Genomic DNA, 15535 nt, shown 5'->3' on the forward strand with positions numbered 1-15535 from the left:
TGGTATTTGGTGTACAGGTGCATTACCATCAAAGCATCACAAATTCATGTCAATTTTAGGCATATATCCCTGCAGTATGGTGCATTTTGTAGTGGTAACACAAAAAAAAATTATTTCATATTATACAAAATATGAAAACACAAAAAATAATATATAACAAACACAATTATTGACAATATATATATATATTGACAATATGGAACAGGTGAGACTTATTTCTGTGATAACATCTTTATATAATATTCATTGTTATTAGTATAATGTTTTTTTCTATAGATTAGGATGATTTTCATCTTTTATGCATAGTTTCACTTCATTTATTTTGGGGCCTTTTACAGCTTACATTATGGTATGGGTTTTGCCTATCAATGAAGACTGTGGTGACCTGTAGAAGTTTAAATTGTTTGTTGCCAGTCTTTTGGTGCATAACTGTCTAAGTGAAAATCATGCCACATCTATTTTATATTCAAGACCCTTGTTGTTGATACCTTAATCAAATACAATAACTAATATGGAGATCATATAGGAATAATTTTATCTCGATGAACACAAGCACTGAAGCTTGAAAATACTTCCATCTTACTTCATAAGATCTTGCTGTTTTTATTATGTGACTGTGTCTCAATACTTTTTGGTGGCACAAAAACTTACTTTTTTTGTTCCAGAGTTGTGGGATTTAAAGCTGCATTAGCTGCCAAATTTGTTCAGTTTTGAGTCTACTGAATTTTGCTGATTCAATGAAACAAGTTTGTAGTAATGCAATTGAAGCAATAAATGTCGATAATACCTACAGAATATTGTGGCAACAACGGTTTTTTAATCAGAGAAGATCGATAGCTCTGATCTAATTATTTGCCATTACTTCCGAAGGTTGCTGACAGGATATTCACCTGGGTTAAAAATACTTTAACCTTTGTAAAAAAATGACAATAAGGAATACACAGGTTAGCACATGTCTCGTTTTCATTTCATTTCATCTACTTCTGGACTAGTTTTCAAATAAATAATGACCATATTTGAGCCACATTATATCACAATAGGTAAATTTCAAAAGGATCCTTGCTTTATATTCGAACTTTTTTCTTTTACAGCTTGAGTCCGTCGTTCTTCCTTACCACTGAATAACCACTTTCGCTATGCAATCAGATTTGTTATTAAAGAAGCGACCTTTACAGCATATGCGTGGATTAAGGTCACCAGAAGTCACATGCATACAAATTTATCTAGGTTGATTCTTTGTCTTGCAAGACAATAAATATATAGACACCCCATTTCATGTATTTAATGCATTTTATTTGTGAATATCAAATGAAGTTATACAGGAAAAGTACAATTTAGTAGAAATAATTCAGAGTTAATGTATATTTCAACAGAAACAAAAATTTATGAAAATGACGGCTAATGCAGCTTTAATTAACATCAATACAAGTAGTTAGGATATCTTAGCATGTTGTATCATATCTTAAGATTTTTTTGTTTCACTTTTTACAGTTAACTGTTGTAAACTTGGTATACTTTGTTGAGAAACTCCATGTTGCACATGTCATCCATGGAGCTGAAGAACTTGCTGGTAAATAATTATTTTGTAAAGGTAACCACTATCAACAGTCCTATAAATAGTTACAAAGCCTCCAACACTCTGGGTTAGAGCAGGGCCCTATTAAAGCTTAAGAAATTAATGAATATTCCCATTCCTACATGGAATAAAAGTATTTTGCCTCTTGGCATAGTCCTGAATTGGCAGTCATAAAAAATTTCCTATTATTATTCCCATTAAAAAAAGCCTACTTGGATAATTCACTGTAAACTTCACCTGATGATACAAAAAGCAGAATGTAAAATATATAGTTTTTATGTTGATGAATCACATGATACAAAACAAATGGATTATGTACATTAATTCATAACAAAATACAAAGCAGAACACATCTGTCAGATCTTCCACAGTTCATTCAACTCAAGTACTAAAATACCGGTCAGAATTTATGTTGGGTTGCTGGTTTGAACCAGAAAATATGTGGCAGTACTGAAACCATTGATTTATAAAAAATATAATAAAAAAGTTTATTTTGGTTGGATATGTCAAACTTATGTGGTGTTGAAATAAAGACTATTTCTCTATTGGTTAACTCCAATAACTATATGTGCACCAGTTGCAACAAGATCTCGCCACATGTCATTTGTCCACAAAGATGTCAAAGTTTGGTTTGTTCACATTATTTCATATATTTATCCTCTTGTTCAGCCAATATTTTTGCTGAAGCTTTAGCATCATAAAACAGTTTATTGATTTCTTCAATTTCTTCCTTCGATATTGAATCTTTTCCATTTATTCTGGCTAGGAGATTGGATGGAGTCAGAAGCTGTACTGAATATCTGTAATAATATTGAAGGTTAAATATAAATTAGACTTGAAGCAGTTTTTAAATCCATGAAATCAATCAAGATCTTAACTTGTAAGTCACACTTGAGATTAAATAAAAGCAACTCAAAATAAGTACAGGAATTTTAAGATTAATATCTACTTAAGGCTTAACTACCTACATAAATTGTGATTTTATTATTATTTTTTCCGAACCAAAGAAATATTGGTCAAGTGAGGTAAAGACCAAGCTTCTCACTTGTCTATCACTTAACACTGTAACTTTCCTTCTGACACCTTATTGCAAAGTGGAGATATATAGTGAAAGGGGCGTCAATCCTTCTTTATAATATGATAACTATCAGTTTACATGGGAGACAACTTTCACATTATGTTAATTTTTGAATTAGTTGCAAACCTTGGCATAAATGTGATCAAAATCCTTAGAAAAATGTAGCACTTTAGGTGCTTACAAAACAAGTTTCGAAGTAATTTCAGATTCCAAAGAATAGTTGACTGAGCACAGCAAACAAGTCAAAATCTTCATATTCTGTTAAGCAACTTATTTAAAAAAAAAATAGAAATATCAACATTTCAAAATGGGCAAAGATGGCATTTTTTTAATTAAAAAATGAAGAATTTCTGTAATATTCCTGCTAAAGCCATAAAAATATAAGTCTGTTTCATTTACCCCACCCAGGTCATTTATCAGTGAACTGAAAGTGAAAAATAAAATAAAAATCAGTACTATTCGTTAAAAAAACAAAAGTATGTTTCAGCTTAGCCATTACCCAGGCAAACAGCATGACTTATGATTTGGTTGAAATTAAACCATAAGGATAAATGATAATATCTACCTACCAACCCTATTTTTGTTCTGCATGTAATTTTTTGCTACCCAATGTCTAAGCCAAGTCACATGTATTGACCGTTTTTTTTCGAAGCATTTCAATAGAATGACACACACTAGGGTAAAAAATGATTAAAATAATTTCTTTATTCAGAAGCAATAGAAACTTTACCTCAGAGTAGTTGAGACACCAATCTGTCCAAGTAATTGAGCTGAATCATCATCTAATGCTATGCTTTCTGTTGTTCCTCGGATCTTCAGAATCTAAAAATTGTACCACTCATTAGTGTTTTTTTCTAAAACAACACATCTAGCATTAATTTTTACTGACAACCATGATTTTATGCAGTTAATTTAAGCAGACACCAAAAACTCTTATTGTAGGGGATGATCTAATATTTTTCATCTTTTTTTTCTGTACACTTATCTTTTAAGTTGATTTTCCAAAATATAATGATGAAAATTACATGTATGAAATATTTAATCAGAGATGATTTTACAAGGCCTACAAACTAAGTGGAAATTGGCAAAATCGGAAGTAAATATGCAGTAAAACAAAGAATTGTAACGGTAAAATCTGGATTTGAAATAGTGAAATTCCACTAAAAAGCTGAAAAAAATCATGCCTGTGTATTGATGTATTTTAAAAGAGTTTAATACCAGATAACCATTTGTTTTGCACAACAAGTGTGCTCTATAGTTTTGCTGTGTTGGTTTTAAATGTATATCATAGTCTTGTTTTTTATAAGCATTTCCTACATGTAAGTTTTTCAAATTTTTGCTGGAATCCACATAAGTGTATTTACCTGAACCATTTCCTCTTGTGAATATGGTAATGTACGAATAATCATCACTCTGTCCAGTAAATCCAGTGGTATACCATGTGGGGCAGCTATGTCTTCTGTTCCCCTGAAGATTTTAAATACATGCAGTATTACATAAATTTTATTAAATATTTGGCGCAGTAGAGCAGAATGATACTAAGTATTAAACATTCTGTGAAATGGTTGATAACGGAACAAATACAACTATTCAACAGAATGAAAAAGTAGGATCCTTCATAACTATAAACAGCAACAATTTTCATGCAGGGGTAAAAAAAGAAAAAAAATTATTACTAAATCTTAATGAACAAAACCATGCAAGCAAAAAATACAGAATGTTTTCTATAACATTGTAATACCTGATAGTACACTTCCCTCTGTTTGTAGCAAAAATAACAATAGGAGCAATCGTTGATTCCAATGCTCTGTGGAGGTATGTAAAACATTCAATATCCAGCATGTGAACTTCATCTATAAACAATACTCCTGGTACCAATTCTGCAATACCCTGGTCTATATATTTATTAACAACCTTGTTAATCTCCTTCCTCAGTTTATCTGAAAAGAAGGACATTAGTACAGTACAATTAAAAACTTTTTTAAGAAAAACAATAATTCAAGTTTTTCTTTTAAATCAGTGAGACTAGACATTGTCCCTACCAAGTTTGGCTGAAAAAAAAAAAACAAAGTTCAAAAGGTCACAATTTCTACAATTTTTGTCCAAACATAAATTCCTCACAATACATACATTCCAATATGGTAGTTAAAACTCCCATGAAGTTTCATAACAATCCTACAAGTCCTTGAGGGGAAACTGCAGATAACACATGAGACCAAGTTTTGCTGAAAGACATTTAAAGCTGCATTAGCTGCCAAATTTGTTCAGTTTTGATTCTACTGAACTTTGCTGATAAAATGAAATAAGTTTGTAGTAATGCAATTGAAGCAATAAATGTCATTAATACCTACAGAATATTGTGGCAACAATGGTTTTTTAATCAGAGAAGATTAATAGCTCAGATCTAATTATTTTTCACCATTACTTCCGAAGATTGCCGACAGGACATTAACCAGGGTTAAAAATACTTTAACCTTATAACGGATACACAGGTAAGCATGTGTCTTGTTTACATTTCATTTCATCTATTTCTTGATAAGTTTTCAAATAAATAATGACAGTTACTGACCATATTTGTGCTACATTATATCACAATATGTAAATTTCAAAAGGATCCTTGCATTATATTCAAACTTTTTTCTTTTACGGTTTGAGTCCGACCACTTTCGCTTTGCAATCAGATATATTTTTTAAAAAAAGCAACCCTTACAGCATATGTGTGGATTAAGGTCACCAGAAGTTACATGCATACAAATTTATCTAGGTCGATTTTTTGTCTTGCAAGACAATAAATATACATGTATAGACACCTATTTCATGTATTTAACACATTTTATTAATGGATATCGAATGAAATTACATAGGAAAAGTGCAATTTAGTATAACTAAGGCATATTTCAACAGAAATTTTTTTACGAAAGTGACAGCTAATGCAGCTTAAAGTTCAACAGCTGTCATTTCTTTAATTTTTGTCCTAACATAAATTCCTGACAATATCTCTATGTGGCTATATTACATCCCAGTAAGTTTCATAACAATGCTGCAAACTGCTTAGAAAATAGCTTGGACTGACGAGCAGACTGGGTGAAACCTATATACACCCCCAAAATTGTTTGTGAGGGGTATAAATATTAAATGCTTAACACCCTGAATGATCTTCCCCTTATTGTTTAATATCTGCAAAATTTGTCAGAAGATGCAATACAGTTAGTGCGATATTTGGACAATTATACAAAATCATTTTGATATCATATTCCACTTTAATGTACACAACAATATCAAACTGAATGAAAACAGATATTAGAAAATTTAAATACAATATATACAGTCGACCCTCGTTAAGTCAAAGTCGAAGGGACCATGCAAATATGTTCCGAGTTACCCGAGGTCGAGGATGAACCAGAAATGCTAGTAGTTTGGTCAATGATTGTTTCTGCATTTACATCATTTGTTGTGATTGTACATGTACATGTACTTCACTTCACAAGGTACTTCGTAATGTCTTGTGTTTCATATCGGAAGATGTTTTTTTTGTATGTTGTATATCATGTTTGAAATACTGAACGGCAATGAGTGTTTTAGTGAAATTTCCTTTTTATTTTCTACATTGAAAATGTCATATTTCATAACAAGCTGCTTTGTTTGACTCACAATCAGGAGTATCGTCAAACCATGTGCTCCACATCATTACGATAAAATTTCCAATTCACTAGCGAAACGAATGTATTTGTTGAAATACACTTACTATCTTCTGTTTCATGTTTCATTAAATAGTCTCATACTTAAAATTTTTATCAAAATATCAAAATATCTGATATCACTGTTAGTGTGAATTCCAACGTGTAATTAATAAAATTTGTTTCTTTTCACTACACATGCAATTTTAAATTAATTAAATACACAAATCAAGCCAAAAAGAGTGTCAACATATTAATTTTTAAAAGCCACGCAAATCGTTGTTAAAACACACTTTGATCATACAGCAATTGGTTTTCTGACTAACTGGTTGACTTCGAGACATCAGAGTTAATTAACCTCAAAGTCCTGTGGAGGGGACTGATTGATTACCTCAAGTTATCCGAAGTTTCGATTCATCTGAGGTAAAATTGTTTTGGAGTAAGGGGAGTTTTGCTGGGACTTTGATATCAGTTCAAGTTATCTGAGATTTCTACTAAACTGAGTTGGACACATCGAGGTTTGACTGTAGAGAAGAAAAATAAACTTTCAGTGAAGAAAACAATAAAGACTAACATACATATTTTGTTGATTTTGTAAGTGATTTTCTGTTGATTTTAAAGCATTACTGGAACAAAAAGACACAGGAGATCTTTTCTTGTAAATTATACAATTGGTAAGAAAGAGCAATCAAGGAAACCAAGATTCTAGCAGATTTCAAAAGAATGTAATCCAGGAACAAAGACCTGACAGGAAACAGACATACACATCAAAGAACATTAAATAAATAATAATAATGTATTCATTCGTGTATACTGCACACATTTTTCAACTTTTTCTTCGTTGCAGGAGGAAGGTGCGAGGTATACACAAAAACAATTAGTCTCTAGATTTTTTTCTGGAGGCATAATTTTTGGTGTGCGGTGAAGCGTTAAATGCAAAATAACAGGAATGCCAACCTACCCTCGGGCCCACTGTCATTTAATTATCAAATAACAAGAGATCGATTTAGAAGGTGAAAACAATTGTCACTTTAATCTGCTTAATGAACTGTTTCCAGATGTCAAATATCAATACACAAACTTGGCAAATTCAAAAATCTTTTCAATAAACAGTCGGACTTGACAACATTGTATTAGTGAAATACCTGATTTGCATACAAACAGCAAATGTAAACATTTAATCTGACCTGTTGAATGGATCCAATACATCGCTGTATTTTAATCAATTATAGGTTTGCGTATGCAGGGTAACATAAAAAAATACTTTTATTTAACAGATTAATGATGAAGGGATACGCATTTCAGGGAATTTACATGAATCTTTTCATCTCAACGTGGTTTTCTGCTGGTAATTTTTCCTCTCTTACCTTCCCAGCGTGCGTTTTACTTGGAAACTAACTTTTTTGGTCAATCTCCCTTGCAAAGAAGAGGATGCACAGAATACATGAATGCAGGTAATACACAGAAGAATACGGTATGTACAAAGCAATTAAAGTAAATGAGCAACTAAATTATCCTCACCTGTAATTTCTGTTTTCTTTGGTTTCATCAATTGGCCCATCATAGACATAATATCTTGTCCTCCCTATAAAAAAACAACCAAGAAGATGAAAAAAAATCAGAACTCCGACCAAATACAGATCATTTAAGCTATAAAACATTCCATCCTAATGTAAAGAATTCAGACCAATTCTAAATATATCAGTTAGGAACTTAGTTAGTCTACAATTTAGTTTGTAGAAGCATTCCGTTACCTGTGGTCTGGCATTTGCTACATCTAAATCATGGAGTGTGACATCTTGGATAACCTCTTTCTTTTTATGGACATCTCCTTTGGGCAAAGGAACATATTCTTCTGCTTCTAAATCAAACTCTGTAGCATAGGAATCTGATCTTCCTTGTCTCTGAAAGGGTACAAAATATTTGAAGTTTCCTTCACTACAACTTAAACAGTGTATGAAAACCATACATAAATTACCTCCCCCGAAAGCTACCACAGGAACATGTTTAAATCAGCTGATGATGCCTAAAGGTATTTTTTGAGAGAACCTATATAAAGAAGCTTTAATACACATCAGTTTCGATTAACTTCAATCTCTTAAAATCCCATTTTACTGCATAGACAGGTGTAAATCACAATATACAATGTAAGTTATACCTTGACAGCACCACTGTTAGCTTCTATATAAATCACATCACCAACTTCAACCTTTTCCTTCTGTAGACTTTCATAAATAGACGGATCCAACTTTAATTGTTTTGTTCCTTTAGCAGTCTTCAGACCAATGACAACATGACTCACAGTTTTTCCATAACCTGTTAACATGTAAAATTTAAGTATATGACTTTCCTCTACATGAAACACGACATGAAATCCAAACTGTTAATTTCTAAGTGAGAGAAAAAAATGTGCTTAAAACTGTACAATTCAAAGTAAAAACTAGTTTAATAAAGGCTGACTTTTTAACAACAATTTTTAGTTTTAGTGTAGTGTTCCAAGAACTTCCATTTATACAAACCTCCCATAGGGTTTTCTGTTTCAACAGGAGACATCTCAGTGACCTCCCCTTCATATACTTCCTTGGTTTCTTTAATCCTTAAACCAATGGCTCTTCTAAAATTTTCCATTAAAACTTCTGTCTTTTTAATTTCTGATGAATAAACTTCACTACCAACCATAGGACAAAATGGCACTTTAGAACCTAATTCTTGAGCAACAGCTAATGCTATAGCAGTCTGAAATAATAAAAATAACATACATGTATAATTGTTCTACATGTACATGTACCTCTTTAACCAGACATGACCTTCCAGTGCACAGGTGTCAGTACGGTTTGTGCAGTTCATTCCTAGGCTTTTAGGTTCCTTTACGTTGTTTAAGTCGTTCTTTATCTGTTGTGTATTCACCTTTGTGTTTTGTTCAAGGATTTTTCCTTGTTCTTTGTCCATCTTGTATTCACCTTTGTGTTTTATTCAAGGATTTTTCCTTGTTCTTTGTCTGTTGTGTATTCACCTTTGTGTTTTGTTCAAGGATTTTTCCTTGTTCTTTGTCTGTTGTGTATTCACCTTTGTTTTTTGTTCAAGGATTTTTCCTTGTTCTTTGTCTGTTGTGTATTCACCTTTGTGTTTTGTTCATGGGTTTTTCCTTGTTCTTTGTCTGTTGTGTATTCACCTTTATGTTTTGTTCATGAGTTTTTCCTTGTTCTTTGTCTGTTGTGTATTCACCTTTGTGTTTTGTTCATGGGTTTTCCCTTGTTTTTTGTCTGTTTTGTATTCACCTTTGTGTTTTGTTCATGGATTTTTCCTTGTTCATTGTCTGTTGTGTATTCACCTGTGTTTTGTTCAAGGATTTTTCCTTGTTCTTTGTCTGTTGTGTATTCACCTTTGTGTTTTGTTTATGTGTTATTCCTTGTTCTTTGCTGTGTATTCACCTTTGTGTTTTGTTCATGGGTTTTTCCTTGTTCTTTGTCTGTCTTGTATTCACCTTTGTGTTTTGTTCATGGGTTATTCCTAGTTCTTTGTTGTGTATTCACCTATGTGTTTTGTTCATGGGTTTTTCCTTGTTCTTTGTCTGTTTTGTATTCACCTTTGTGTTTTGTTCATGGATTTTTCCTTGTTTGACACCTTGATATTCCTTCTTTTTCTTTTGACATTGTGCAGTATAAATTAAAGTAAAACACAAGATCAAAGAAATCATGATTATGTATTTTTTAGACAATTTCTGTTTTGAGACCTTTAGAAAGCATTGGTTGGTAAAATTTGATAATACCTTGCCAGTACCAGGTGGGCCTGCCAGTAACACAGCTCTACCTGCCATCTTCTTGGATTTTATCAGCTCGACAACAACACCAGCTGCCTGTAAAGAAGAATTTTATTTAGTCATTCAAAATCAATTCAAATAAAAAAATCATTATTGTAGTTGAATTTGTCTAAAGTTTTCTTAAAGTAAATCTAAATGAGATTCAAATCATATCTACTATTACATAATTTAAGTCTTTTCCACATGGTATTGGAAAGACTTTATTGTTTTTCTTATGTTTACTTCATTTCTTCTAACATTTACTTGGGTCTCACTAACCACTTCTAACGTTTCCATTACTTTACATGTTAAAAAAGTAATTTTCAAAGTCTCACTGTGAATTCCCAGGACAAATGACATCTTAAAGTTGCATACCGTTGCGAAGCTTGGAAAATAAGGCTTCCAAAATCATTATGCTAATGGTACCATGATTGTAGAAATTCTTCACAAAATTTACTTGAATAAATAATACTGAAAATCCATATTTTTACCTGTTCTGCTTACTGACAGCATGGAGGCAAATTACTCACACATGTAAACAATATTCATACACTTTTGTAGTTAATTACATATATGATTTTAAAGTACACATTCTGAGCTTTATTTTGACTACTTTTAATCATAATACACACAAATAATGCACTTACAATGCGTATGTCTAGGTTTAGTGTGTTTTTGGTACTACATAGGGGAGCGGCCATTTGACCCGGAAGTGGTTAGTGAGACCTTGGACAGGACTATCACTTGTTGTTCTTTCAAGATAGCATCACAAAATTTTGATGATATCTTGAATGACAAGTGATACTATATACTTTTACAGGATGACCATGTTAGGGCTTTTATCATCTATTGTAGAAGTTATCTACCCATTACTGGCATTTTTTCAACAGGTCCCCTCTTAAGATATGTGCATACATGCAGTGTATAAAATTACTTTTGATGAGTTCTACATTATGAGCTTCTAAAGTTCCTATTTGCAGAACTGATATTGCATCATTTTATTTCAATTATGGTCATAAGATATACCATTTTGAAGCTCTACATGAATGAGCTTATTTCAAAAATCAAAAAGCAAATATTCCATACTTGTATGAAGGGTAAGTTCAAAATATCATTGTTTTGTCCCCCCAAAAATGGGTTGGGTGGGGTTAATGAGTTGCAAAAAAATAAATATTTTATAACTCATTTGGTTAAGTTGTTGCATATCCAATGAACAGTTGTAATGTCAACAATATCAATTTCATCTTACTGAAAAAGATTTGGTCAGGGTAAATAAGTACAAAATGCTGAAGTTCATAGAAAATATAGTCATTTCATATTAAATGAAAGGTCATCAAACATACACTACAAATATCATACTGATAACTTTGACAATTGTATTAGACAAAGTCCCGGGTAATCAAGTGCAAAAAAAAATTGTTGTAGGAGGGTAGCTTGTTACATATCAAAGGAAAGGTCTCAACATTTACAAAAAGTATTTCAAGGGAAAGACCTTTTCATATTGTTTTACAAACAACTGACAAACAAGTTATTATATAAATTATTAAGTTTTTTTTTGTTGTTGTTGATGTTGTTCCTTATTTGTTGACTATTTTGGAGGAGGGTCTTGAAAAATAATATTTTCTAGATTTTTTTTTACTAGGGAACCCTTTGTTTACATCTTAAAAGAGAATATCAAAGCCACAATATGGGACATAAAAGACAATTCAGGCCATAAAAATATATCTGTTGAATTAAGTTACAAATTGAAAACAAAAATAAGGTCAGAAGGTATTACTTCCACTTTATTTTTTTTTTTTTTTGGGGGGGGGGGGGAAACAAGTTTTACCTTTTACTTCAACCAAATCATCAGTCTTAGAGTAAAATTGTATGGTTTGCCTTCCCAAAGTACTGTTCCCTAAAATCTGTGTTTAATATAATTCTATTCAGAACTGTAGTAATAACAGTCTTGCTATGCAGTTAACACTTTTACCAACATTTGTTAAACTTCGGCGCTTAAGTGCTGGTCAACATGGCATGTGCCATCTGACATTTTGTTTACAACAGGGTCACAAATACACTTTGACAAATATGAAAAGGTCCAGTTAGGCCAAATAACAAAATTTTACCTATTGTTCATGTTTCCTTTCTGAAAAAATGTGTTGGAAGGTTAAGATTTTATTTTATTTTATTCACTTATTTTTTACCAAATTTCATAGAAAACAACTTCAAAAACATCATTTTTACCACTCGTACTATGTGGAAACCAAAAATTGACTACTGTCTGTAAAATATAAGGTTGTTTGCCTTGGTGGTACTTTTTGTCATCTGTTAACTTGAAAATAAGTCAAGTGGGGGGTCAAGGTATGGATCGGTTGGGTAACAGGAAACAGAGGTATAATTTTATTTGGCCTTAACTAAATTGCTCAAATGACTTAGCTCAGTTAAGACAAATGTATTTCTGTTTTAAAAAGAACTTACCTTTTTTTTTTTACTTTCATTTCACAAATAAAATGACTTAAGGTGGTCTTCAATCACTACTGTGCTCCTCAAGAGCACTTAATTGGTCAAATAAACTTCTATTCTTGGTGGGGAAAATAGGATTTGTGGGGAAACCATAAACAGTCATATTTTATTTAATGGTATCGATTGATTAATTGATGATTGGGGTTTAATGCCCAAGCAGCAATATTTCAGCTATATTCAGGCAAAGAACAGGAAATGGATAATAAAATGAACATGAAATGATGATGATGAAATAAAAAATGGGATGAGACACAAGGATAATAGAATCGACAAATTTAGATTGCCACAAGAAAAAGGGAGGGATGGGTAGGGTCGGGCAATTTAGCCTCCTGTGGCGGAGCCCTATGATTCCTACTCCAATCGAATACCACAGCAGGGTTCTTTAACGTGCGAAGAACGTGGGATCTTTCCCAAAACGGTGCACCACTATAGTATCGAAAGTTGTTGTTCAGGGTTCGACATTAACGGTTGCCCGATTGCCCGAGGCAAGTAAATTGCCGGTCTGGGCAAGTAAAAACGACATCAAAGTTGCCCGACTGGGCAAGTGAAAAAAATATGTGCCCAAATTACATTATTTCTGATCATCGCAGCTCTAAAACATCGAAAATTACTTCTGTATAGTTCGCCGTTCTTCCCGACCTTGCTGACCTAGATTATCATTGGATAGTTTTCTGATTTTCCCTTTGCCAAAAATAGATCATATGATATTAATGTCGACCAATCGGATGCGTCCAATTGTACATCTATTTTCGTTATCCAATTGAACATCGCAATTTATTTATGGAATTTCTTACTTTGGAAAACTGTAAGAAATCTGTATCGAAAACTTCGAAAATATGAGAGAAAAAGAGAAATAAAATTCTATTGAAGATAGTTATTGTTGTCCATTTGTTAAACTAAAGATGTGAAATAAAAACTCCTCACATGAATACTTGTAATTTCTTTGCTTCTTGTTTTACCCCTTATTCTTACAGAATTCTCTGAAAATAGTATACTCAACAATGTTGATTGATCATGGTGTCTAACTCTATGTATCACTGTAATCGAATCTTAGAATGGTCAATTTATGTTAAACCACTGTCATCTGCATTATAGTTGAACAGTTTCTTGCCATCCACGTCTTATTAAACAAGGGTTTCTGGTTTAAACACTATATAGTGACACAAAGTTCCGGGCAAGTATTTCAATATTTCGGGCAAGTGAATCACATATTCACTTGCCCGACTGGACAAGTGAATATAAAAGTTAACGTCGAACCCTGTTGTTGGTGCATAGACTGAATTATTCTGTCATTTAGAAAGCCATTTGTTTCGTTCTACATTTGTCTTTTACTAATCTGACCTTTTTTTATTTATTTTTATTTTTTTATGCTGATGTCTACAAAAAACGTCAGATTAGTAAAAGACGAATGTAGAATGATACAGTCTTCATGCTTAACTTTTTGGAGCACAGGCCCGAATGTAAACCTACAGGCCCAAAATTTTCAAGTAACTTTTAAAGCAATCTGAAATAAAACAAACATTTCTGTTTTTTTCTCAAATCAAGCAAAGAAGGCAAAAATAATACAAAGTAATGTTTTTGGAATCCATTTATATTATATAAGCTTTATTCGTGTTGTTTTATAGCTTCAAGCTTGAAATTTTATGTTCCTTTGTAAATACTGAGTCACAGTTGTTTGCTTTGCACCATTCACAATACATTTTATTTTCATCATTATTGTAGACAAGCCATTCTTGTGTTGCACTCCACTTAATTTGGAATGTCCTTTCACGTTTTTCTTCATATTCTTTTTTATAAATATTTTTCTTCTTCTGTTTTATTTACATTAAGTTTTTACCCGCTTTAGCACCTTCTACAAACCATAGAAAGCTCATTTACACATGAGGTCGCATCTGTTTTTTTTCTATAGATATACTGTACATACTAACTTACCATTATTTCAAACGTTTATGTGATCGCACTTAATTACGACTGGTTCACTGTTTGTAACATTCATTTCAACGCTGCATATATCCAGACGTACAACCAGTTCATGTAGCGTAAATAAATTCACAAACTTGGCACAAAGGTGAAAATAAAATGTAATGTACTTGGATAGAGTAGTTTCTGAACTTTTACTGAGAAGTTGAAGGAAAAAAAAAAATCAGCACCCAATTTGTCACACATGGCCGACGAGCGTGCACCCACAGACAATTGACAGGCATAAGTTGTATTTTACATGCCTCAGGCATCAATCTACAGCCTTAATTCAAAGACTGGATACAAATGGCTTTCTAACTGACAGAATAATCCAGTTGGATTTGTGAGCTAATTACTTACATTTACAAACACTGACAAATACTATTGAAAACAACAAGTTTAAAGATGAAATTAATAAATTTCTATTTAATGTCATCAGTTTAAATTAATGTAAGTGAAAACAGAGAAACACCAGAAGTATTGTGAATGGAACATTCCGAATGTTCCAGAAAAAAATACCTCTCTTGCAAGTTCTTGTCCAACCAACCCAGCAGCACTTTGAATTGCATAGCCATTCTCATCTAATCCAAGGCCTTTGATGTGACTATGAGTGGCAATACGTTGGGTTTTTGTAGTACTTTTAACTTCTTCGATTTTCATACTCGCAGTTTATTTGCATCAAATGACAACTAAACAAACCGAATTCTGCACGAACCGGCACGCTGGATCAAGAAAGAACTTGTTCTTCGAATACTAATGCAAAAACTGCCTTCTGCAAACGTTGTTGCGATTTGAAATAATTTGAAATCTTTTACGACTTGTCTCAAGAGTTTTTTTACTTCAGGAATATTTTGTTTGTTTATCTGTTAACATACTATATTATTCAAATAAGTTAAAGAATGTTTCACAACCAATCAACTTCTCATAAATTCGAAAATTGT

General features: G+C 32.3%; 1 protein-coding gene across 1 annotated transcript; it reads right to left on the reverse strand.

The window, feature by feature from the left end:
- Positions 1 to 1836: 1836 nt before the first annotated feature.
- LOC148626890 (ruvB-like 1) lies at positions 1837 to 15387 on the reverse strand. Its single transcript, XM_088556440.1, has 10 exons — positions 15114 to 15387; positions 10101 to 10187; positions 8851 to 9067; positions 8490 to 8647; positions 8086 to 8235; positions 7853 to 7916; positions 4396 to 4594; positions 4019 to 4121; positions 3385 to 3476; positions 1837 to 2376 (listed from the first exon to the last, which is right to left on the reverse strand). Exons 1-10 carry the CDS (start codon positions 15252 to 15254, stop codon positions 2217 to 2219), a joined length of 1371 nt encoding a protein of 456 aa, XP_088412566.1. The 5' UTR covers positions 15255 to 15387; the 3' UTR covers positions 1837 to 2216.
- Positions 15388 to 15535: the final 148 nt, after the last annotated feature.

This window comes from Perna viridis, chromosome 1, assembly GCF_037379345.1.
Source record: "Perna viridis isolate PV_CMFRI_1.1 ecotype Kerala chromosome 1, ASM3737934v1, whole genome shotgun sequence".
Lineage (NCBI taxonomy): Eukaryota > Metazoa > Mollusca > Bivalvia > Mytilida > Mytilidae > Perna > Perna viridis.